This window comes from Dreissena polymorpha, chromosome 8 (genome assembly GCF_020536995.1).
Source record: "Dreissena polymorpha isolate Duluth1 chromosome 8, UMN_Dpol_1.0, whole genome shotgun sequence".
Lineage (NCBI taxonomy): Eukaryota > Metazoa > Mollusca > Bivalvia > Myida > Dreissenidae > Dreissena > Dreissena polymorpha.
In genome coordinates this window covers 38,393,507-38,421,458 of record NC_068362.1, presented here as the reverse complement: position 1 = coordinate 38,421,458, position 27,952 = coordinate 38,393,507, and the positions used below count along the sequence as shown (strand labels likewise).

The window sequence follows — 27,952 nt, the reverse complement described above, 5'->3', positions numbered from 1 at the left end:
TGGATGGTTTGAGTTACTATTTGCATACTTCTTCACATATCGTTTTCTTCTAATTGAACAATACATTTAGAACATGGGGCATTGTAGTTAAATGTACATGAAAGTAATCGTCAGGGATGTATTTTTTTGATATTTCGAAGGAAAATATTAGCCTGAGTGTAAATTATTATAACGTCGTCGGCGTCGTGCCCGCGTTATACACTGGTGAACGTTAACGTCAAAAACATTCATACTTCTGCAGATATTAAATAGTAAATTCAAACAAATGTACAGTTTTTTATGTGAGGTCGCTTGCCAAGTGTCATAAGGAGTATTTGGCCTCTTTTTGAACTGAAAATAAAAAACACACACGTTAATGTGTGCATGAAATATCTCTATATCGACTAAACATATTAACTGTATACTTTACATATGCGTTTAGGGTTTCAATAAACATGCATTGACCAAGACATAAAACTGTCACCAGCGCTTTAAATAATTTTACTTTGGATGAAGATATTTTCTAAAATGTAGTGTGCTGATAGCTTACATGAAGTCATATGTTGAGATTACATTTTAGTCCACTTGGGTAAATGTCACTGTTACTTGAAATAGAAAAAAGTATGCGGAACTTTCATGCACAATTATTTACTCTCACCTAAATCATTTGGTAAAAAATTGAAAATCTTAGTTCATGGCAAGGTGCAATTAATTATCTTAATGTATAAATATTCATCTATTACTGCACGTATACTACAAAAGCACTACACGTAAGAGATCTTAAAGGGACCGTCAACCACAAACGACAAAACAAGAAAAGTTTTAAATTACCGTATTTTTTTACAATTGTTAGTTTATATTGATTAAAATATCACGACTGGTATATTACATTACTTGATTTTTTTTTCATATTTTCAGTGTCATGAAATTTTACTGGGTACAGGTACCAGGTAACTACCAGTTAACTATGTATAACGCAAGTTGATTGATTATCATCGTCACGTGGTAAACCCAGGAATGCAAATTGTGCATGCGTAGTGAATTGTATTGATTTTATATATAAAATGATCAATCTACTTGCGTTATGTATTGTGTGTATATCTGATGTCACATATTTTCGCGATGTACTTTTGATTTCACATCGCAAAATTTTATTACCGAATATACTGAAAATATGAACTTTTTATTCAAGTAATGTTATATACCAGTCGTGATATTTTAATCAATATAAACTAAATATTGTAAAAAAATAAGGTATTTTGGAACTTTTCTTTTTTCGTCGTGTGTGGTTGACGGTCCCTTTAAACTTCAAATATGCCTTCGTGCTGCCCAATGGTCTTGTAGTGTATGGAGACCTTTTCAACAACTGTGATAAGGTGTGAAATGTATGTAACTGTCTGTATCTAGGTGCTGCCTCATTGTCTGGTAGTGTCACGCGGACCATTTCTACGGCTGTGATAGTCTTTGAGCTTACGGGTCAGATCTCACATGTATTGCCCGCTGTCGTGAGTATATGTATTTATTGTAGTAAGTAGACATATTTTTACCTGGATTGCATCAAAATAGCAAGACCTACGTATACACTATTGAGTCCGTTCAACTGGTAGAACATTTCTTTTAAACTCTGATTCGAACTCCTGTTTCCCTCTCGCCGGGCATGCACCATATCTACTACGCCAAGGGGACATCAGATTTAGGTCTCCTCCTGTTGTCCGTTTATTTTGGGATTTGAATATTATTGTTTTATTTATTTCCAAGAAATAATCGATAGATATGCATTCTAAGCCAACTTTTCAAACAACTGTTTTTGTATTAACCAAGGTGTTGACGTCCGAGTTAAGTTAAGTGAAAGTCTTATGGTACGTGTATTTCTCAGGAATGTTTTGAGGGATTACATTCCAAATTTAAAAGTATTTACAATGTTTACATAAATCCATAGGCATAGTTTCCATATGTTGTAAAAGCTATATTGAAATGTCAAAATCATGGGTTATTTTTAACTTAAACATTTAAACGAACACTGTTTATCAATGTGAAAGTTTTTTTCGGAATTGATGTTATTAATATGACCCTAAAATAAAAAGTTAGTAATGACATTTCGAAAAAACAAACAAACGTGCATGATTATTACTTGCAGATGAAAAGTTTTCGGCAGGCTAGGTTTTCATGGATGTGTGTAGGGATTTCAGTTAAACTTAAAACGTTTATTTGCCGTCTATTTTGAATACGTCGTATAAGGGGCCACTTTATCATTTTACACTAGTAACGTTTTATAAATACTTTTTCATTATTTGTAGAGCTTGTCTCTGACGAATGACTTGATGGATTTTATTCAAACTTAGAATATGTATTTATTTAAAGAAAATGAAAGGAAACAGAGGAAATATGTTCATGTCAGTGCAAGAGCGTTTGTTATTTCTCGTGAACATAGAAAAAAATATTTTCACTCATGGCTGCACCACTCGTGAAAATATATTTTCTATGATCACTCGTGATGTAACATACGATCCTACACTAACATGAACATACTTTATGTTTCTTTTATGCTCCTTCTTCAAGAAAATAATAAACAGCTGTTTCCTTTTCGCTGAAAAGTTACCTTTTCACCCGGTGACGTGCCTCAATACATTTCAATACACAAAATGACGTCATTATACCAGCGAAATTCTCCGATTAAACTATTTTACAATGCAAATAAACAGTGAAAATAGCATAAAATAAAAAGAAAATTTGTTGGATTCGATGGAATATCGTTTTTAATTCACTCGTGATCATAAAAATATATATAAATCTTGAAGTAAATCTTGAAATGATAATCTAAAAATAGAATAGAAAAAGTAGTTCCGAAAAAGTGTTATTTTCACCGGTGAAAACTACAATTCGTTTATTTTATCATAAGGTATAAAAGAAACTATATTACTCGTACGATAAACTCATGATATACCCTCCTATTTCAGATTGCAGTGTTGCTCGCCAATGCTACAGCCAACTTATTCCAGCCATCTTTTTATGACAGTATTATAAGGCTGAAACGCCTGCCTTACTTACCAAACATTGAGTCTTCCAAGTAAGCATACATTTACCCATTTATGCCTATTGGACTCTCCCATTCTTCTAAATTGGATCAATTTATTTCCAAAATTAGGGATGTCTAGTTTATTTATTTATATATTTAGAATATTTCTTACAGAAATTCTTTTAAGCAAACAGCGCAGACCCAGATGAGATGCGGCGTCTCATCTGGCTCTACGCTGTTTGCCAAGGCTTTTTTCTAGACGCTTGGCATAAATGGAATAATAGTAACATTCAACCTTCAAACACAAATGGCAGCAGGAGTTACAACCATTGGTGTAAAAGTTTTTTTTTCTTCGGGATTAGAAAATATCGTAAATGATAAATCACTTGTGATTATGATTTGTATGTTACAATTATTGCCACTGACCCTTTATGGTTAAATAACAGTGTCGTTATTGATATAGGGGTGGGATACGGCTACTGCATCCGCCCACCTCAAATCAAAGTGCTGTAAGCTGCTTTTTCAAATATAAACACAGTAAAAATATTGTACAATGGATAGCACCCTTTTAAAAGCATTGAATTTATTCGGCTTTTCTCTATTTAATCTCGTGACACATGATACATTAAAACAAATAAACAGTATCACAATTTTTCACAAGGCAATATTTCGACATTATAATATTTTCATATGTTCAGCTCATGGAGTTCATACGTTGAGGACATAATGGTGTCCAAGGTGCAGTCTATCTCCTTTGAGTCCACGTACAAGGAGTTGAAGGAGATGCTGGAGACGTCCAAACACCGAACATACCCTCTTGTGGACTCTCCAGGTAAAGCTTCATCACAATACTGTTTTTTTTCTACGCATTAGATATCCTCTGGTTATTTTTGCTTGGTGTTTTTTACTTAAAATTTTCTTTAATATATGCGTGCGTGATTTTGAGATATCACGTGTTCCCGCCTGTCGGTGATAATGACTTTAATTTGATTTAGTGTTTGTTGTGCATTTTTTAGAAGTTTTTTGTCAGTCAAATTATCACTCCAGTGTGAAAAAAAGCTTTCATGTTTTTTCCCCTGTATCCTACATATATGTATTTACGTCCGTTCTTCCATCTGGACGCACAAGATCATAAAGGGGCCTTTTCGCAGATTTTGGCATGTAATGAAGTTTGTCATTAAATGCTTTATATTGATAAATGTAAACATTGGATCTAAAAAGCTCCAGTAAAAAAACAAGAATAAAATTTAAAAAGTAAAAAAGTAACCCTCATAAAGGCTCAAAAGGCACGAACCACTGACCCCTAGAGTCCTCGAGTAAAAATCTACCACTAAGACCACTGGGCCATCCGTGCTCATGTCATGAATGATATATTTTATACTTCATATAAGCAATTTGATACCCGTAGCCAGGGGGGAGGGGGGTTGTGCGTTGGGTGCGTTTGCACCCAATTTGTTTGACGAGTAAAAAAAATATTTGCACTATTAGATGCACCCAACTATATTCGACGCAAAAACGAGTATTCATCTTTTCCCGAAATCTAGTGAGTCTTCGTAGTTAAGCGTTATAATAACGTTGAATTCAATATGCTACCGACAGGAAAGAGAGTAAATTTTAGATTATTATTAACGGAATGTTAGCTTCCGAAAATGACGGAAATCAAAAGACACCCGTCGACTATTGCCGAAGACTTATATGTCACTGGTTAACCCATTTATGCCCAGTGGACTCTCCCATCCTTCTAAGTTGGATCAATTTATTTCCAAAATTAGGGATGTCTGGTATACTTTTTTCTATATTTAGAATATTTCTTTCAAAAAAATTCCTTTAAGCAAACAGCGTAGACCCAGATGGGTCTGGGTCTACGCTGTTTGCAATGTCCTTTTTTCAGGACGCTAGGCATGAATGGGTTAATGATTTTGCATTATACCATGATTTATAACAATTACACATTGTACAAAAGCATTTTCGACACAATGCGTTGTCTTTTTGTTATATCACCGTACAACCAATTTCGGATCACCTACAGGGTTTTCAGACAAAAAATATCAGCTATGCTCAAGACAGGATAACGTTTTGTTGATGTATGGCAAGAAAACAAATCATTTCTACAAAGCAATGTAGCTTTCTATTGTAGTTTACCAACACTTAATGGCATCTGTTCTGCTCCACATACAGAACTGTCCACAATGTTTTAACTATGTTAAACTTGACACTAGAAAATATGCCATACTCTTAAATAGTTGTTATAATGAATTTAAAATTTTAAGGGTCTTTATGAAGCCTTAATTGTTATATTATGAAATTCGTTTGGAAACAGATAACGAATTAAAAAAAACAATTTTAAACAATACAAATAACCAGTTATAACATATTGATTTCTGTTTGGTATTGATGCAGATATGAGAAGACCCGGGAGCCGTTTCATAAACGATCGTACGACAATGTTAACTTACGAGCGAATTTTGTAATCTTAATAAGTAGACGAACTAGCTCGCTATGCTCGTCAATTATATACGGCGTAAGAGGTGCCAATGTAAGTAAATAAGTACTAAACAATTATAAACATATGATATGGACTTTAGCAATTATGCATCTTCGCAAAATGTATCGTATCGTAAATGGGTATTACGATGTTTATTGAAACGGTCCCCAAGTTTTGTTTATCAGTGTTTTTTGTGCAATACGATATTAGCACGTTAAGAGCAATTCCAGGCCTCGGGTACTATCCATAGTAGCAAACAAACAGGTTTTTTTTAAAAAGGCAAATGTTTCCTTTTAATTTGCTTGATTTAGGAAAGGTAGAAATTTGGAATGGTAAAATACACCAATTAAATCAAGATTCCAATAAAAACTGATTATGTATACCGTTCTTATTGTTGATTTTATATTATATCAACATGTTGTTGCATATGCAAACAAAGTGTGTGCGCGCATACTAGCTTCGGGTATAAAATTATGTATTTCCGTGACTGATCAAAAAAGGTGTTTATTGAAAAACGGCAGTGGGGAATACATGTATGTTATATCATATTCATGTCGATCGGTCACTGAGCATAGTCAATGAAAGTTAATTTTCATATAAAAATGCTCTATAACTTCAGTCTCTGAATACAGATAAAAAGCCACCAGAATGCAGGTTTTTACTTTTCATTTTCAAAATTTTCTAGGGGGAGGACCTCCAACCCCCCAACCCCCCGATTGCAGGATTGCCCCTCCCCCACCAACCGCTTTGCCACTTCGTTGTTCAATACCAATCGTTGATGGGGAAATTCGCACCCCTTTTCAAAACACTGCTTAAGGGCCTGGCAATCCTCGTAGTTTCGCAAAATATAACGACAACAACAGAACTCTCCAAATTAATCAATCATTTTGCGTTGCAACGCTTTATAAATTTCAGGTTTTTTAATCGTCAAAAGATGCATATAATGGCTATTTTAAAGCATGGAAAATGTTCAGATTATTATTTCCTCACAAATATCATATCTGAAACGAAAATTTGGGAATCTTAAACAATCTTTAAATTTTGTCAATTTACCAAAACATGAGAAGGCCCCATTAAGCACGATTGACTTTGTATATGATGCATTTTCAAGCGTGTAAATGGGAATATTGTCAGGTCTTTCTCTCTGGTTATTCTTTCACAGAATCATTGTCCATTGATTATAAGGCTGAGTTACATAGTTAACTCTTTGCATGCTGGGGAATTTGTCTTCTGCTAAAATGTCGTCTGCTGAATTTCTAAAATAAGCATTTTCTTCAATTTTTTTCAAAGAATACTATCAGAATAGCAAACAGTTTGGATCCTGATGAGACGCCACGTTCTGTGGCATCTCATCTGGATCCAAACTGTTTGCAAAGGCCTTTAAAATTCGGCTCCAGCGCTTTAAGGGTTTACTTTCATTTCCGCGCGAGATCTCAGTACGCAATATTGTTATTAAATCAAATAGTGTATGTATTATTTCAATACAGAGGACTTATTGATATTTATGTTCACGCCGTTTCAATTTGATGAATTTTCAATGAGTGGTCGTTCTTTGCATGATTTATTTAATTCAAGTCATGGAAAATCTGCGTTTCTTGGCGAGATCTCGGGTATTCACACTTAGTACAACTTGGTGCATTAAATATACTTGATTGTTATCCATGAATGACAATTATTACATTTACAATAACAGGGCATGATTTTAAGCTATTTGTAGAAAAAGCTAAATATTTGAGAACAAATATTTAATTGTTATCGAGAAGAGAAAACTTTATAAAGCAAGGTCTAGAAAACCTATGCCACAAACACTAATCTGTGTCTGACACTTATATTTGACGCATTAATTAATAATTTTTCTTTTCTTAATAGACTTAAGTAAACGGCTGAAAAAATGCAAAACATCAAAAACGTCTTACAAATAAAGACAATGGCATCACTATACTGCATTTCCTTGCGGCTTTATATACATTAACCAATAGGCATACTTTATATTTATTGGGTTTTATTTCATCAATGAATGCTGACATGATAATGAGATATAATAGTGATTAACAGAACTATATACTGACTAATGTAACGTTTATCTTAATATTTTTACTCGTATGTTAGATTCCATGACTTTGCTGGGATCCATTAAGAGGTTTGAACTAGAGCGGATGTTATGGGTCCACCTGAGTCAAGATCAGAAGGTGTTTCTGTCAGTTGACGGCGACCAGTTCGTGAATTCCGTGCTGTCAACACCTAGCTCTTCTAGGGCATCAACACCACCACCAAGGTAAATACAATAACATCATCTTTATATTCCTGCAAATTATTCGCCACTCTGTTGGTCGGTCGATGAGTTGTTCGGTGATTTTGTCCGCGACGTAAACTTATTTCACATGTCTTAATCAATTAAATACACAAACTTTAAAGACTTGTTTTCATGCCCAATGATCAACCCAATATATGTTCTTGAACGTTTCTGACCAAGCGGTTGTATTGTAGTAGTCAAGTTTGTAAGAAAGCTTTAAAATCCCTTACATATTCGATTCGATTTCAATGAACACATAGTATTCAAATACGGAATTGAAAACTATTGTTTTATTCTCGTTATCAGAGCTTATGCAGCATTTATAACAAATAATAATATGTATTATAAAGCTAAAACTGTAATTATTAACCCATTCATGCCTAGCGTTCTGAAAAAAGGACATTGCAAACAGCGTTGACCCAGATGAGACGCCGCATGATGCGGCGTCTTATCTGGGTCTGCGCTGTTTGCTTTAAGAAATTTCAGTAAGAAATATTCTAAATATAGAAATAAACATACCAGACACCCCTACTTTTGGAAATAAATTGATCCAATTTAGAAGGATGGGAGAGTCCACTGGGCATAAATGGGTTAAGCATGTAGAATGATGCAATACGTATTTGTAAAGATGGATATGATAACTATTTATTACTATAGTTTAAGGGAATACATGTACTTTGTTTAGTGCCCTTATGAAATATGGTCGTCCTTTAAAGGTATAACAGGTTACTGTATGATCTTTTTGTAATATATCACACAAGGCTTAGAATGATAAAACGGCGAGGCTTGCCGAGCCGTTCTTTTATTCGTGCCGAGCCTGATGTATTACACAAAGATCGGGCAGAAACCCGTTTTTCTGTTTATCATACCTTTTCTTCCTCGATTTTAAACAAATAATGAAAAAATCGCTTACAAGCTGCACTTTTAGCGGGAAAGAATATGACTTTTGTCGTTTGACGTGTTAATAATGACGTCATGAGCACGCTCGCTTAATATTTGTAAAAAATGTTTTTTTGCTGGTTGTATTGGATTTTGTGTTTAAAATATAAAATAACATCTTGGTATCAAATTGTTTGTTTTTGTTGAATCTGTTTTGATTTAACTAAACATGATTACTGTATGGATTCCGAGTAATATTACTATTCTCCACACATAACAAATATAAGAACTTCCTGTTGACCAGGATAAAAAAATATAATAGGCAACGTAATATCAGGCAGATGTCAATGCGGAGGTATGATACAAACAAATATTTATACAGAGTAGAGATTATCCCTCCTACCCCAGAGGACTCGCCGAAATCTCGTTTCATTGTATCGAGAGCGGATGAGACAGAGTCCACCTCGAAGACGTTCAAGCCATCGATGTTCACGATAAGACGTCCAGTAAGTACTACAGTCACTGAGCAGTATTTCACTGGAGAAAACTTTAAGCTTGTCCATTAACAGGCAATCCACTTACAAATCTATCGAATTCCGAAGTAGTCTATAAAGACCGAATACACCAATTTATGTTTACAACAATGTGTCATTTAGGGTTTCTGTGCCTGCTTTCAGTTGATGCAAATCATGGATATAATACGAAAAAAGCAAGATATTTTATAGTGCTGAGAAATGGTTGTCTCTTCTGTTTACAGCCCAGTTCAGCGTCTTTGTGTTATTCATATTGACCCTTCTGTTAACAATCATCCTCGGATTGTTATTAATATTCCAACTGTGTTAAAACTGTCTATACGTTATTATTTCTTCTGTTGACCATGCAGTTCATCGTTAGTGGTTTAATCATATTATAAATTATGTAATCAGTCCATTTTATCATGTTTATGCTATTTATATTCGCCACTTCTGTTTACAGTCTTGGTCATCGTCATGGTTGATTCATGTGTGCCTGGTTTGTTTACAGTCAAATCCATCATTAGTGGGTTATTAATATTAACCCACCCCTTCTGTAACAGTCGAGTTCATCGTCAGTTGGTTATTAATATTACACTTTCTGTTTATAGTCCAGGTAATCTTTAATTGGTTATATAAACCCATTCTGCTTCAGTCCAGATCATCTTCAGCATATCATTAATATTTCTGTTTACAGTCGAGGATATCTTATATAAATATTCTAACCGTTGTTACAGACAAGCTCATTGTCAGTGGGTTATTCATATTGCCATTCTGTTTACAGTCCACTTCATCTTTAGTGAGTTACTCAACAGAGAACCTGAGGGAGGCTGACCAGCTGCGCCAGTACCAAACGATGGTCTTGCCTTTAAGGTCCATCCTTAAACAAAAACTTCAAGGAAAACAAAGACAAAAATCCCACAGTACTTCCGATTTACAGAGTAAGGAATATTGTTGAAACCTTTATGACAGTATACATTAAGAATCTATTAATTGATATTCAGAGTAGTGTATCTAGTAGAATCCTTAATTCCCATTTATGTTTTAAGAATATATTCATATGTTCACATAGTAGCTGGTTCTGTAGAATCAATTATGCCCTTATATTGTTAAAACAACGTACTACAAATATTGAGACTGTTGTCTTGTTGAATTCCTTTTATCCATATTGGATGATACACTCAGAAGATTCATAGCAATGTTGCTTGCTACGAAAATCATTGATTCTTAAAAAAAACGAACTTCAATAGCATAATCAAAATGAGCATTGTTTTTGGATAATTGGGCTTAATGCATGTGCGGAATGTCCGTGTATAAGCTTGTGTAGTCCGCATATATAGGGGCCCGTCTTATCAAACTTCGTACGACATTCTCACCTTACGATGCAATTTTCGAAGCGCCATAAATATGTAACCGTCACTTTTATAATTACTTTTGCTGAACATTTCCATTTATTTCCAAAAGTAGCTGTTAGATATGCTTTATATTTGAAACATACAGATCATAATCACTTATATTTTTAAATTACAAAATTCAATCGTAAGTTAACATTGTCGTACGATCTTTGATAAGACGGACCCCTGGTATGACACTTTCCGCCTACACTAAATGTTCATTTAAAAGAAACTTCCTTAAATATTCCATAAAAACATAAAGTGTCTTCCCTAATTAGCCTTTGCGGAATGTACAGGTTTATCTAGGATGAAACTTTACGCACATGCATTGAGCCCAGTCTTCCCGGAGCAATATTCATCTCTTTCCTTTTGTTTCAGGTGGGCTTAATTCACATTTCCGCAGATTGTCCAAGACTCGTAGAGATAGCATAGTTGAAGACATTCCATTCGTTTTGCGGGTAAGTGGTAGTTTAGAGAAAGCATATATACGGACTTTCCATTCGTATTGCGGGTAAGTGGTAGTTTAGAGATAGCATAGATAAGGACATTCTTTACGTTTTACGGGTAGGTGGTAGTTAAAAGATAGCATAGATTAGGACATTCCATTCGTATAACGGGGAAGTGGTAGCTTAGAGATAGCATAGACTAAGACATTCCATTCGTATTGCGGGCAAGTGGTAATTTAAAATAGCATAGTTAAGTGCATTACATACGTATTGCGGGTAGGTTGTAGTATAGTTTTAAAGCACATAAGCCCTGAAAATCAACGAATATTTCGTTCAATATTTCGACAAATAAAGTTAACACGTAAAAAATCAATGTTCCTTAAAGCAATAGCCGACATTTTAACGCTAGATGTGGGCTGCTTACATAAATTTAACAAATACAAAATGTTCTGTTTTTGTTTTTTGCGGGACAATATATTCAGCACATGTTCATGTACCAAGTTAGTGTTCGTGTGTCGTATGAATAGATGCCGTCGCGGTAAATTAGAATAGATTATATCGTGCCACAAACATATGAGAAAACGTTAAGTACAATGTCGTTAAAATTTCTACAATCACTTATTTGGTAACAGCTTACTGCATTTTTACTAATCCGGTTTTCTTCAAGGAACAATTGTTTCTCAACTTTTCATAAAATAGCAAAATATATCGTTGAGCGCAAATTCACATCCGTGGTATTCTGTGACGTTCTAAGGAAAATGACTGGATATGACACAAGGGGTTTCTCTTAAATTAAAACAAACCGGTTTGAGTGGTTTTAACGGTAATTACTTAAATGGGTTGAAACCTATTTAAATAGCCGTCAACAGCAAGTTTGTGTTAGTGACTCTGCTTCCCAAGCGTTCCTGAAGGCTATGTGATTGGTCCTTTTTCTTTTCTTATTTGTGTTAACTTTATTGCATTTAACATTTTCTCATATATATATGGATGACACTTACTTTTCATGTACTTGTTCAAATCTGACCGAGTTTGAACTGGTACCCAAACATGATTTAAGTGTAATGAATATCTGGGAAGAAATATTGCTTGTAGACATTAATTCAAAACACTGAAGCAATTCTATTCACAACAATATCATCCATGTTTGCCAACATCTTGTTTTTAATAATAAGCCTGATAATTTTGTTTCAAGCCACACGCATATTTAATAAATACACATACATACATATTCCAATATGTTATTATGTTACAGAGTGATAGCATTCAGCGATTGGCCAAAAAAGTCAAGTTGGTAAGTTTATTTTAAATATGTAATTAAATGTTTTAAGTGATTAAAGGGGCAAACCCTCTACCGAACTGTTAACTATTTCTCTCTTAGAGGCAAAGATATAAATGGCTATGTGCAAACAGCATGAAACCAGAACAACCTGCGAGTAACTCGCAGTATGTTCAGGTGTTATGCTGTTTGCTGCTCATCAGTATCTAAGGGTTGGAACTTAAACCTTTACAACTTGAATATAGTAAGAAAGGTCTTTAATCAAATTTAACTTTTCGATGGACTACAAAGGCATCACAATATGTATCTAAGTGGTAAATAGTTAAATACGTATCTAAGTGGTAAAGGACTAAATAAGATTCCAAGTAGTAAAGGGTTAAATACGTATCTAAGTGGTAAAGGATTAAATACGTATCTAAGTGGTAAAGGTTTATGGTAGGCTCTATTGATTAAGTTGGTATCAATCTTCCATACTTAAGCTCCAACCTTATTTAAAACCGGTTTTTATTCGGTTTTCGCTTTTGTGTCTTGTATAATATTTTATCTTTATATAAAGCTGTCCCTTTGACACGACAAGTGACCTTTAAAAAATGGTAAGCTATACGAACATATTAATGAACAAATAAACAATTTGTCGATACATAATTAATTATGATTAAAACAAGACCATACTTTTATGCTTGATTATCGTTGTATTTACAAATTTATAAAAATGTCTCTCCTTTATGATTGTTAATGGCCTGTCCTCTATGTATGTTACAGCCTCAGGCAGTAAAGGTGAAGGATCTGTCTCTGGACAAGGTAGGCTACTCATTGAATTCCAACACCACATGTTTTCTGTTCGAATTTTGTAATGTTTTTGATACATTTGGCTTTGCATTTATCTATCTTTTAAATTGTACATTTTACAAACTAAAAAAATATCATACTCATGTGTTATGCCCCCGGATTGAATGATCGGGGGTATATTGTTTTTGGCCTGCCTTTCCTTCTGTCTGTCTATCTGTCATTGTATGTGTCTGTCATTTTATGTGTCACAAAACTTTAATCTTGGTCATAACTTTTGCAATATAGAGGATAGCAACGTGATATTTGGCATGCATGTGTATCTCATAAAGCTGCACATTTTGAGTGGTAAAAGTTTAAGGTCAATGTCATCCTTCAAGGTCAAAGGTCACAACAAAGTTCAAAGCGGCGCATTAGAGGGCATTGTGTTTCTGACAAGCACATCTCTTGTTTTTGTCTTTGTCAGTATAAGCACATACATATTACACTTTGAGATTTTGCCGATTAATATGCTTTCTATAGAACATAATATCTAAACACTTATAGATGTATCTAGTGGAGATATTATACAGAGGTAAAAGCAAATTAGCATCGGTTTATGATCATCAAAGTCAAAACCTCTGTTCTAACATTCTGAAATAAAACTTATTCAAATCAATTACATTTTAGTGTTCTTCATATGGCTTAACATGTAAGTGGAACATGGTGTTGGTGTATCTGTAGTGAATGGATATGTTTAAGACATCATTCTGTATGTTGTATTTTGTTATAATGTTAATTGTATTTCACATTCCTCTGTTAAAACAGTACGTTGTTTAAATATAACGAGAACAAAAATATTGAAATCGTACAAGCTTAAAAATTATGATGTTGATCACATGCAAAATGAGGATTGTAGTTTGCTTAACTAATAATTTTCAAAATCATTACGTGTGCATCCGAAATATGAATATGTATATATTACTTTAGCGTATCAGTATATATCATAATATGCCAATGGAGAATCGGCTGTTAGAATTTAAAGTTTATATGAATTGGCGAGCCGACCCTTGACTTGAAGTTACAACACGCATTAAACAATTATTCAAATAAATTAAAGACATTAATTGAAATGCTCAGGTGTAAATTAATACAACAAAGCCTACCACTGATATCATAGATGTATACAATATGCATTTTATGTGTTTAGACTTGATACAATAATCACTTTGTGTTAACACTTCATACAATAGACACATAGTGTAAGAACACTTTATACAATAACACGTTATACGTAAGACGCCATATGTGTTAACCCTTTATACAATAGGCACATTGTATGTTAGCACTTAATACAATGGGAATCTGTTTTGTTGAGACTTTATAAAATAGAAACCTTGTGTGTAAAATCTTTAGACAATAAACCCTTTGTGTGTAAACACTTTATACACATTGAGTTTTATCACTTTTTACATTTGCACCTTTTGTGTAATTCTTAATACAATAGGCACCTTATGTATTAATACTTTAAACACTAATAACCTTAGTGTGTTAAATATTTATACAATATGCACCTTGCGTGTAAACACTTAATACAATAAATACCTAGTGTGTTAACACTTTATAGAATAGATACCTTGTGTTTAAACACGTTATACATTAGGATTCTTGTGTGTTAACACTGTATACAAAAGGCAACTTGTGTGTTCACACTTTGAATAATAGACACATTGTATGTTACGCTTTATATAATATACATCTTGTGTGTAAACTCTTTATACTTTTAATAGGCACCTTGTGTGTGAACCCTTTATACAGTAGGCCCCATGTGTGTAAACTCTTTATATTCTTTATAGGTACCTTGTACATTAACACTTAATGCAAAAGGCACACTGAGTGTAAACTTTTTATATTCTTAATGGGCACCTTGTGTGTAAAAACTTTATGCAAGGGGCACATTGTATGGAATTACCGTATACACTAGGCACCTTGTGAGTAAAAACTTTATATAATATGCACATTGAGTGATAACACTTTATTCAATAGACACATAGTGTGTTAACCCTTTCAACAATAGGCACACTATGTGTAAACCCTTTATACACAAAGCACATTGTGTGTTAACACTTTATACAATAGGCGCATCGTATGTAAACACTTTATACACTAGGCACCTTGTCTTTAAACTCTTTATACTCTTACTAGAGTTGCGACACCTTAAGGGTTTCGCGGGATGGAATGAGTGGGAACTAAAAAAATGTGGGTTCGAAAATTTTGGGTAAGAAAATGTGGGAACACAAATTTTGGGTACTAAACAAATGTGGGTACGAACATTTTGGTTACGAAAAAAAATGTGGGTACGAAAATTGTGGGTACAATGGGTCAATGTTAAGGTTTTAGCATGGCGGACGCCGGACGGCGAAAAGACACGACACGACACGATGAGCTAGCTATGACAATACCTCAGGTATTCTCCGAAAACAGCCGATCGCATATGCATAAGTCAGTGAGTAATACTCAACAAGACTATTGTCAAGCAAATTATTTTGTCCCCTACCGGCTCCACCATTGTCAGAATTTATTTTATCTTTTTATTTATTGCCATAGAAACCAGAATTTTTTACATAGGAGCAAAATGAAATCACGTGCATAATGTCCTTATTGCCATCTATCCATGTTTCAAGTTTCATGAAAAAATATTAAGAACTTTTAAAGTTATCGCAGGATTCAGAAAAGTGTGACAGACTGACTGACTGACTGACGGACACACAGAGCACAAACCATAAATCCCCTCCGGTAAAACCGGTAGTGGACTAATAAAAGCTAGGCACGGCGTATAAAATCAGAACCACTGGGTCGAATCTGCTGAAACTTGGCCACATTATAGATTATAGTCCAAACAAGCTACAGAATGAGCGTTTTTGGACCTGACAGCGTAAAACATTAACCAATAATGGACAGCACAAAATGGGTCATTTTGTACAAAAAATGTAAACTTTGAGTGGCATTTAATGACCTTTAGACATCAGAAAGTTGCAAATTTTTAATATTCTGCACACTTCGACTTGTTTTTTTTACAAATTTAGAAGCATTTATGCTTGGGATGTATATAAACCCTGTTATTCAGTGTCAAATTTGGCAAAAAATCACAATACAATCCCAAAAATGGCTAAGCAGCAATGCCCCTTTAACATTATTCCTTATATTTAATTGTATTGTTTAAAAAGATAACTGTGTATATTTAATCATAATGGCTCTGTATATCACACATGATAGGGCACTGCTGGGGCTTGAACCCAGAACTCATCTCACATTGTAAGATGCGTTTTTCAATTAAACTACAATGTCTGTATCTTGTGAAGTGGAGCCAACATACACCCACATACCGGTAAGTGAAAAAATCATTCTGTCCATATATTTGTACTGGGCGTTAGTGAAAGTCTTTTTCCAGGTTTTCCCTGATTTCCAGGTTGGCTGGAAACCATGTTTAACTATGATAAAATGTTCTTTAGATGCCATGTGTATTAATATATAGGTCTATTTTTCTGAGATATTAATGAAAATGCCTTTGGGTATGTGGCGAATATTTAAAAAATCTGCAACTTGATATATGGTGCTAACACGGTAAAATTGTATGAGCCCAAATTATAATAGATGAATGCGTATTATGCTTCTCTGCTTATACTATGACGACATGTTCATACAATGTCATTTTTATTAATATACATGTATATGCCAAATTTAATGAAAAAGACTTGAAAATGTGTGTCGCAAGATACCAAGTACGAAAAAAATCAGCATTTTTATGTAGGGTCATCACACGGTAAAATTATTTGTGCCCAAAATAATAATAGATGAATGCATATTAGGCTTCAATGTTGCTTATACTATGACTACTGGTTCATACGATGCCATTTTTATAAATATCTATGCCAAATTTAATGAAATAGACATGAAAATGTGTGTCGCCAGGTACCAAGTAAGAAAAAAATCAGCATTTTTATCTAGGGTCTTCACACGGTTAAATTATTTGTGCACAAATAATAATAGATGAATGCATATTAGGCTTCAATGTTGCTTATACTATGACTACTGGTTCATACGATGCCATTTTTATAAATATCTATGCCAAATTTAATGAAAAAGACTTGAAAATGTGTGTCGCCAGGTTCCAAATAAGAAAAAAATCAGCATTTTTATATAGGGTCTTCACACAGTAAAATTATTTGTGCCCAAGTTATTATAGATGAATGCATATTAGGCTTCAATGTTGCTTATACTATGACTACTGGTTCATACGATGCCAATTTTATAAATATCTATGCCAAATTTAATGCAATAGAATTGAAAATGTGATTCGCCAGGTACCAAGTAAGAAAAAAATCCGCATTTTTATGTAGGGTCTTCACACAGTAAAATTATTTGTGCCCAAATAAGAATAGATGAATGCATATTAGGCTTCAATGTTGCTTATACTATGACTAATGGTTCATACGATACCATTTTTATAAATATCTATGCCAAATTTAATGAAATAGACTTGAAAATGTGATTCGCCAGGTACCAAGTAAGAAAAAAATCCGCATTTTTATGTAGGGTCTTCACACGGTAAAATTATTTGTTCCCAAATAATAATAGATGAATACATATTAGGCTTCAATGTTGCTTATACTATGACGATATGTTCATACAATGCCATTTTTAAAAATATCTATGCCAAATTTAATGAAATAGAATTAAAAATGTGTGTCGCCAGGTACCAAGTAAGAAAAAAATCAGCATTTTTATGTAGGGTCTTCACATGGTAAAATTATTTGTGCCAAAAATTATAACAGATGAATGCATATTAGGCTTCAATGTTGCTTATACTATGACTACTGGTTCATACAATGCCATTTTTAAAAATATCTATGCCAAATTTAATGAAATAGACTTGAAAATGTGTGTCGCCAGGTACCAAGTAAGAAAAAATCAGCATTTTTATGTAGGGTCTTCACACGGTAAAATTATTTGTGCCCAAATAATAATAGATGAATGCATATTAGGCTTCAATGTTGCTTATACTATGACTACTGGTTCATACGATGCCAGTTTTATAAATATCTATGCCAAATTTAATGAAATAGACTTGAAAATGTGTGTCGCCAGGTACCAAATAAGAAAAAAATCAGCATTTTTATGTAGGATCTTCACACGGTAAAATTGTTTGTGCCCAAATAATAATACATGTAGATGAATGCATATTAGGCTTCAATGTTGCTTATACTATGACTACTGGTTCATACGATGCCATTTTTTAAAATATCTATGCCAAATTTAATGAAAAAGACTTGAAAATGTGTGTCGCCAGGTACCAGGTGAGAAAAAAATCAGCATTTTTATGTAGGGTCTTCACACAGTAAAATGATTTGTGCCCAATTAATAATAGATGAATGCATATTAGGCTTCAATGTTGCTTATACTATGACTACTGGTTCATACGATGCCAATTTTATAAATATCTATGCCAAATTTAATGAAATAGACTTGAAAATGTGTGTCGCCAGGTACCAAGTAAGAAAAAAATCAGCATTTTTATGTAGGGTCTTCACACAGTAAAATTATTTGTGCCCAAATAATAATAGATAAATGCATATAAGGCTTCAATGCAGGGTTGGCATATTGACCGGTCAATTGAGTATTGACCGGGCCGGCGGTCAATACCTGGTTAAAACCGGTCAATACTGGTCATTACTGGTCGATTGAAAATTGTAGCATTTAAACATTACAAAGGAGCCATTTTATATAAAATCAATAATTATTCTGTAATTGATAAACTTTTTTCTGAGTTATTTATTTTTAAAAAATCTTTAAAGCTGTAAAAAGTTACTTCTTAATTATTTATGGAAACAGCCTCAAATACATAAGGACTAAGGCAATATCTTTATCTCAGTGTATCACATCTGTTACTAATTAGCCGGATTTTACATAAATTCCAGGTTGATAAACACAACAAGGTAAAGGTACTTTGTAGTCGGTGAGATATAATAATAATACAGTTAGTAAGGCTCGTACCCTGGGTACGGTAAATATACTAAAACGTACGCGGGAATTTTAACACTAAATCGGTTGTTGTCGGCTATTTTGTAAAAATTAATTATGTTTACATTTATGTAAATTTTCTGTTAAATGGCATTTATATTATCAAAACTCATTGTTAAAATCAATAATGTGATTTAATTTTAAATCTTAAATTGTTTAAAGTCGCGTCATTGTATGACGTCGTCAAGTATAATATTTTCCGCGACATCGCACGTTCACTTTTTACCGTCATAGATTTTTTAAAAGAAACATTATTTGGTTACCAAGGTCCGTTAAATGGGGAACACCATATTCGGTATTTATATTATGTTTTAACAATTAATTAATGCTGTGTAATAAATATTGTTTAAGATATTTTGATATTTATTGAAAATGTTTCAAATTGTTATTTATGAAACCTCTTATTCTAATGAGTGTATGCTATTATATTATACTTTGAAAAGCATATCTGTTGTACTATAATCTTATTATTCATTTATTACTGTTAATTTCATTTATTGTAGAGAATCGTCAATGTTACATCTAGTCGCCAATGCTTGTTGTCAGTGTTAGTCGTAAATGCTTGTGATCATTGTCGTCGATGTTAGTCGTCAATCCTTATCGTCATTATACATGAAGGAAATAAAAGCAGAAACAGAGACGTATTCTTGATTACTTGCTTATTCCTACGGCGTCCTCTCAACACTCATACTAAAAAGCATGTTGATGCAGATTTTTTAAAAGAGAAGTTTGTTTAAGGTAAACAATATTGTTTTACGTTAATCGGTAGCATGTTTAACGACATCGGATTTTTGGCGGATATACAACTCGGATATAATCTAATATTTGCGGGTATGTTTAAGTTTATTTACCGTACCCAGGGTACATGTAAGTAAAATTAAGAGTACTTACCGGTACATGTACCGGTAAGTAGTACCCGAGCCGAGAATGATCAATCGAGCCTTAGTAAGTGAGTGATGGTGTATAGGATAACATGCACTGAGGGTGTATATTTTTCACGAACAAGTCAATTGAAGGTGTTAGAGATGCATTGATCCATAAGATTTAAAAGGGTAATTAACCACGGGCTTATTAAAATTAAAATGATGACATTACATTGTACCGGCTGTTTATTGTTGTATACTGTAAGCTTGCAATATTTTAAATAATGTAAACAACTTACCTTGTATTAAGTTGGCACATTGTTGTCATGTGTAGAAACTTTTTATACTTATTTCTGTTAAGTTGCACTGGCTGAACCAAAAGAATTATGTAGTCGTTTCTAAATAATCACGAAACAACCTACTAATGCATATATGCTTGCCAGTTACTGAGTTTGTGCATTTCCATTCATTATCGGCCTTGGCAAACAGCGTAGAATCAGAGACGCCGTGTGATGTCTGCTATTTCGTTACACTGAAGATTTTCATATCCGCGGGTGTTTTTATGTCAAATGTTATGGTTTTTCAATAGATCGTATACTTATCTACAAAACAGCGAATGAGCATTTACTTTACATCATTTCTGATGATCTTATTTTGTAAATAATTTCTGAGTGTTACTTCCTACGTTGCTATGTCGTCAGCCATTTTGACGGTTGGTTTGTTTACTTTCGGTTTCCACTACAAACGAAATTGATTTGCTGCTCGCGTTTATTTTTTGATTAAATAATAAATTATTAAACCCTAATAATGTAATTGTCTCAATATCATTTATATTCAAGATATTTTCGGATAAATTATAAAATAGAATACCATTCTAATACCAGTGTGTACTTACATTTATCTCGGAAAGCCTAGCCGTGTAAACCTTTCTTTAACTCGTCGCACTCAATACGTTGAATAACACATAGATTTATGTCATGTTCATTAAAAAACCACAATGTGCACAAAAGACATGCATGTGTACTACCGATTGATATTCAAACACAATTATTACGCCTTTGTTTATCGATTAAACGCCTAACTGAATTAATAACGCGTAACGCCAGTTTCTTTGTTTCGTAGCAAGATGGAAGCTAGCCTAAGCGCTTTTCATGACGTAACGCGCGCGTGCCCTTTCCCATAAAAATATTTAGACGCAAAATACTCGAAAACTTGATTTTTCCCAGGTATAACGCCTACGCCAACAGGTAGATCGCATTCTGGTCCATATACATGTCAAATTTTAGCAAACGTGTTCGGCCAGTTTTCAAGAAACTCAAATCGCGGCTATATGCACCAACTTAACGAAACTTAGCCCCCTTTATCATTCGTTCGAATGAACGTCATCAATGATGACGTCCAATACATCACTCATTCCATACCAGAGTTGCGACACCTTAAGGGTTTCGCGGGATGGAATGAGTGGGGAGATCAAATCAAATTGAAAACCGATTATTTCGATCAAAAAATTGGGTACGAAAAACATTTGGGTACGAAAAAAATAAATGGGTAAGAATATACAAATGTGGGTACGAAAACGTTTGGATACGAAAAAAAATTGGGTACGAAAAAAATGGGAACCAAAAAATAATTGGGTATGAAAAAATTTGGGTACGAAAAATTTGGGTAGTAAAAAAATGGGAACGAAAAAAATTTGGGTACGAAAAAAATTGGGTACGAAAAATTTTGGGTTAAAAAAAAGAGTGGGTACGAAAAAGAGTGGGTACGAAAAAGTTTGGGTACAAAAAAAAGGGTATGAAAAAAAATTTGGGTACGAAAACATGTGGGTACGAAAAAAAATTGGGTACGAAAAAAATTTGGGTACGAAATAAATGGGTACGAAAAAAAAAAATTGGGTACGAAAAAATTTGGGTACGAAAAAAATGGGTACGAAAAAAAAATTTGGTAGGAAAAAAATGGGTACAAAAAAAATTTGGGTACGAAAAACATTTGATTACGAAAAATATTTGGGTACGAAAAAAATGGGTACGAAAAAATATGTGGGTACAATGGGTTCATGTTAAGGTTTTAGCATGGCGGACGCCGGATGGCGAAAAGACACTTCATGACACAATGAGCTTGCTATGACAAAACCTCAGGTTTTGTTCGAAAACAGCCAAGCTCATATGCATAAATCAGTGAGTAATAGTACTTATACTCAATAAAAGCTAGGCACAGCGTATAAAATCAGAACCACTGGGCTGAATCTGCTGAAACTTGGTCACATTATACATTATGGTCCAAACATGCTACAGAATGAGCGCTTCTGGACCTGACAGCGTAAAACATTAACCGATAATGGACAGCACAAAATGGGTTATTTTGTACAAAAAAAAAGTAAACTTCAAGTGGCATTTGATGACTTTTAGACATCAGAAAGTTGCAAATGTTTAATATTCTGCACACTTCGACTTGTTTTTTGTTTTTTTTACAAATTTAGAAGCATTTATCCTTGGGGTGTATATAAACCCTGTTATTCAATGTCAAAAATAGCTAAGCAGCAATTCCCCTTTAACATTATTCCTTATATTTAATTGTATTGTTTAAAAAGATAACTGTGTATATTTAATCATAATGGCTCCGTATTTCACACTTGATAGGCCACTGCTGGGGCTTGAACCCAGAACTCATCTCACATTGTAAGATGCATTTTTCAATTAAACTACAATGACTGTATCGTGTGAAGTGGAGCCAACATACACCCACATGAGTGAAAAAATCATTACGTCGATATATTTGTCCTGGGCGTTTCCAACATGTCGCATAACTGTTTACAACAAAAGATGTATACATAGATAAATATACATACATGTAAATGGGAAAAAATGAACCATCTATTTTTAATTTTTGCTTCATATATACACATTTCCTAGCAATGATTTATAATTATATCATGTTGAAATCATTTTTAGACAGAATATTACTGAAACTGCAATAAACAATAAGATGGATAGATATAATGTTTACTTTTATCTAGTACAATGAACAAATGTTCTTCCGATGCCATTTTCACTAAGGTATAGGTATTGAATCCTGATATATATACGACTAAAAATGAACATCTAAACAGCAGTATTTTACATGAAGAGTACTCACAAAACCACAACAATAATACTCAATGAATGGGCTGTCCGAAATCCGAAAAATATGTACACTACAATAACAAGACGTTAATACAAAATATGCACGTTAACATTATTCAAGATATGAAAGCAATATATCAAGGGATATAGGAAATATTTGGGGTGGTACGCACACTTTAACAAAGAGTCAGTGTGCGAATTTCACATTTGAAACCACTAGCCCGTTCGGGCTACCAGATGGAATTTTTCACTAGCCCGAACCAAAGTTTACTAACCCGAACTGTTTATCACAAGTTTTTAAAATAAGTTTATATTTTTGCGGTTCTGGGTAGTTTTTATTGCAGGTAGGGTGTAATTGATGAGGATTGCAACTAACAGTTGATCCCAATTAACTGGAAATGTTATTATAATATTTCATTTTCAATGACACAATACGATTATAATATTTATGTATGACGATATTCGTCAATCAATACCTTACATGCAGTCAAGATGCAAAGGTTTATATCCAGTCTGTAAATAATTTTAGATGTCAATTGTCCCAAATTTGAAATCCGAAACATTTAGCCGAAAGTCTTAGGCCGTATGATAAAGCGAATAGAGGGCAGTGTCTCCTCCCCCTAGCTTACTGTTTTTTTTTATAGTCTTTCTAGGTCCAATTCTGGTGAGTACAATGTGAAAAATTATCAACCAGACCATCCGTAACATCGCATGTGTATTCATCATTCTAGATATTTTTTTATCAAGAATGTCGAAAATAAATTAAAATCGACAGATAATACCGTATCCTGAAACAACTGTCCAAAAACAATCAATGTAAGTCCTTGCACGTGAAATAAAATATGCATAACGTTTGACTGCCAAAACTGAAAACCAGTAAAAAGTAACCAAGCAACTACGCTATCAATATATAATTTGGTTGACATATTCTATTAAAATATGATATTGCAATGCGTTAATTCGTCAATAGATCATTACAAATCCAAGATGGCGGACATTTAAAACATTTGTAGACTTGTATGGTTTTCTGAAAGTACAGCAAATTGAACAACCTGGGTAGATCCGCATTTTATTTGCACGGTATCAAAAAAAATTGTCATTCAAACTCTCGTCATGTCAACATAATCGGAAGGGTGAGGAAACGCGATACGAAGCTAAATAAACCCTCTAAGGTATGGTTCAAACGATGGATGAAAATAATATTTTTGAGCATTTTTAATTTCAAAAGTTCGAAAAATCAATAGCCCAATCGGGCTAGTACCCATTGAAATTCAGTAGCCCGAAACAAGATCAACTAGCTCCGGGCTAGTGCGAATTTCGAACATTGTAGAGTTATCAATAATATGCATATTCTACATGGAAAAAGTGTCATAATTCTTATAAAATGCAAGTGATACAGTTGTCTGCTCTTGTATTTAGGTTGGGGTCATGTTGGTTAAGAAATATGCAAAATATGGAAGCAATATGTCAAGGGACATAGGAAATATTTGGGGTGGTACGCAAACTATAACATTTGCACGCTAACGCCAATGCCGGGGTGAGTAGGATAGCTCCACTTTATATATTTCATATATAATAGTCGAGCTAAAAAGTAAATATACTATATTATTAACAACAAGCTTACCTCAATCACAACTTTAATGCAATGCTTATAACAATAAAGTTACAATGATATTTCATTGATTAAAACTAACTTATTACTATTGGTTGCCTGCACTGGCAACCATCTTTAGTATTTTGGTTGCCCAGATAAAGAATAACGAGCCCAGAAATATGTACATGTGTATATTATACTTTCTTTTAATAAAATAATAGATAATTAAATAAATTTGCTGACATTGCAATACTCAATGTTTGATGTTTTATTATGAGCCTGAATTTAATTATTTCCTATTCCTAAATAATGAATGTTATTTAACTAGTATTGATCCATGGTGGTCAATTGTTATTCAATTTTTATTGCACTGAATTGTTTTAAGCTTTAAAAAAAAAACAAGTTGCCCGGCCGGACTATCAACTTTGGAAATTGAGTTGCCCAGGCCAAAACTACTTGTCCTGGGCTCACGGGAAACCACTAATTTTCATCCCTGTATACCCTTTCATTTTCTGTTCTTCCATCCTATTCTCAAAATGAATTTTAAACCACAATACTTTATAATAACATTTGTATTGAATGCTAACCATATTATGACCCAAAAAACAATTTTACAAACCCGTAATCCAGTTGCAGCGAGTTTTTTTTATTTAGTTTACCATTATCAGTGTTCTCTGTAAGACCGGCAGCGGGCCATTTCGCCGGTTACATTTACTCTAGACGCCAACTACTTTCCCCAAGTATATCAAGTAAAATGTCACAAATGCTTTAGTTTTACTGCATTGTTGCTGGCCATATAACTGGCTACTCAATTTTTTTTGGAAAACACTGAATTATGCATGACAAACACACAAAACTTAAAATCTTAGATTTGTTTTTAAAATAAATTGACACTTACAGCTTGTCGCCATTAAAATCCCAAGATTCAAATAATGTTCCACGAGATACGTCAACAATTGCTTAATCAAATGAATGAAAAATAAAAGTAAAGAAAGCCGGATTTTACATAAATTCCAGGTTGATAAACACAACAAGGTAAAGGTACCTTGTAGTCGGTGAGATATAATAATAATACAGTTAGTAAGGCTCGTACCCTGGGTACGGTAAATATACTAAAATGTACCCGGGAATTTTAACACTTAATCGGTTGTTGTCGGCTATTTTGTACAAATATTAATATATGGTCACATTTATGTCAATTTTCTGTTCAATGGCATTTATATAATCAAAACTCATTGTTAAATCATTAATGTGATTTAATTTTAAATCTTAAATTGTTAAAAGTCGCATCATTGTATGACGTCGTCAAGTATAATATTTTCCGCGACGTTGCACATTAACTTTTTACCGCCATAGATTTTTTAAAGAAACATTATTTGGTTTGCGAGGTCAGGGGTCAGATCAAAATTCCAAATAGTGCAGGGTCGCACATAATGCTCATAGCTACCATGTGTTTAAGTTTCATGGTTCTAGTGCTTATGGTGTAAGAGATAGTGGCTAGGACAGACGGACAGACTGATGGTGGAGATAACCACAATGAACCTGTTAACAGCCAACTAACGCTGCCAACAAAGCACAAGCTTTACGTGTCAGGATGTGGCACTATCTATACAAACTGCATAAGAAATAACAAGACGCTTAGGGTTTGAGGGACACCAAACCTGATTATGAGTCTTCCACACCTTAAGCATCTTAACCCTTTGCATGCTGGGAAATTTGTCGTCTGCTAAAATGTCGTCTGCTGAATTTCTAAAATTAGCATTTTCTTCGATTTTTTATCAAAGAATACTATCAGAATAGCAAACAGTTTGGATCCTGATGAGACGCCACGTTGTGTGGCGTCTCATCTGAATCCAAACTGTTTTCAAAGGCCTTTAAAATTCGGTTCCCGCACTGAAAGGGTTAAATATACTTATTTGCTTGTGTACATGTACCTGATAATAAATTATTATTATTACCTGTTTTGGCATCAACAAGCTTTATCAATTGGCCCTCAAATTTTGCACATAAACGCTACACGATCAACCAATATGCCTTTTCATTTCAAGTTGGAAAGCAATTTAGCCCTTATTCGGCCATAATAGGGTGGAGGATCAATTTAAAATACAACTATTCCAGATACAAAAATATTAATTCATTTATTTAATGCACTTATTTTCTTCTCTTTTGCTACGAAATGACCAGTCATATTTTGCACTAGCAGATGATATTTCTTTTTTTACATATGAAAGGTAAAAAGAAATTCAAGCAGCATTTTATAATATAAATTTAAAAATGCACTAAATCATGCACTTAAAAACAATATTATTGTGATTCTGTTATTTATAATCATATTAATAATGCCTCATTTTTCTCCATTTTATGGTTTACTATCTATTTTTCCCAATTTTATGGTTTATCTTGCTTATTTTCTGAATTCAAAAGGCACTGGCTTAAAAAAGCTGTCTATGCATGTAACTGTATATTGAAATCTCATTATGAGTGATTATAAATGCATGATAAAATTCTAACATGTTATGTTATAGATAAATCTATATTGTTGGTAATTTTTCCTAAACATTATTAGCCACCGTTGTGGTCAAACATATTTTTTGTTTTATTAATGACGTTGTTTCACAGATTACTGTAACAGAGCTACAGATTAGGTGCGCATTTGTGTAAATACCCAATGTAAAATTGCCGATTACGCATAGAAAAATAAAACCATGCGTTCCGAAACCCAATTGAAATTGTCGATTAGGCATATCATATTTTTCCTTTGCATATTGAGTAAATCTGTCCCGGAAATACCCTCGTCCGAAATACCCAGAGTTTCCGCTTTGTCCAAGCGCTTTCAGTATACGTGTTATTGTTGTGAAAATGTAGATGTTAATGTTATACTTGTTATGTACAAACTGACTTAAAATAAAATTTGTATTTGTATATTTGTATACCATGTGCTCAAGTGTTTTCAAATTCAGAATGACATTTCCCGGTATTTTAGAATATTCTGGCTTGTGTTGTTAACAAATTGTAGTGTAAATACAAACTCAAAGTAAATATTTAAAACTACCCGATTCACACTGAAATCAGTTTTATAATCCACCAGACGTATGTTGTTAATCACAAATAATAGATTTCAGAAAACAAAGGCAATGTTTACAATATTAGCAAAAGATGTCAAGGATGATCCGACAGTATCCAAATGAAAACTAGTCTTGGACAAAGCGACAATGGCTTCAAAATTGTGAATTTCAGACTGATGAGA

At 33.6% G+C, this 27,952-nt stretch overlaps 1 protein-coding gene across 1 annotated transcript in view; it reads left to right on the top strand.

The window, feature by feature from the left end:
- Positions 1-27,952, top strand: part of LOC127840454 (chloride channel protein 2-like) — a 49,017-nt gene that overhangs the window by 10,919 nt on the left and 10,146 nt on the right. The window contains exons 13-21 of the mRNA XM_052368872.1: positions 1,387-1,484; positions 2,937-3,046; positions 3,694-3,827; positions 7,590-7,755; positions 9,035-9,158; positions 9,949-10,105; positions 10,937-11,016; positions 12,257-12,295; positions 13,043-13,081. Coding sequence (XP_052224832.1) covers positions 1,387-1,484; positions 2,937-3,046; positions 3,694-3,827; positions 7,590-7,755; positions 9,035-9,158; positions 9,949-10,105; positions 10,937-11,016; positions 12,257-12,295; positions 13,043-13,081 — 947 coding nt within the window. The remainder of the gene's footprint in view (positions 1-1,386; positions 1,485-2,936; positions 3,047-3,693; positions 3,828-7,589; positions 7,756-9,034; positions 9,159-9,948; positions 10,106-10,936; positions 11,017-12,256; positions 12,296-13,042; positions 13,082-27,952) is intronic.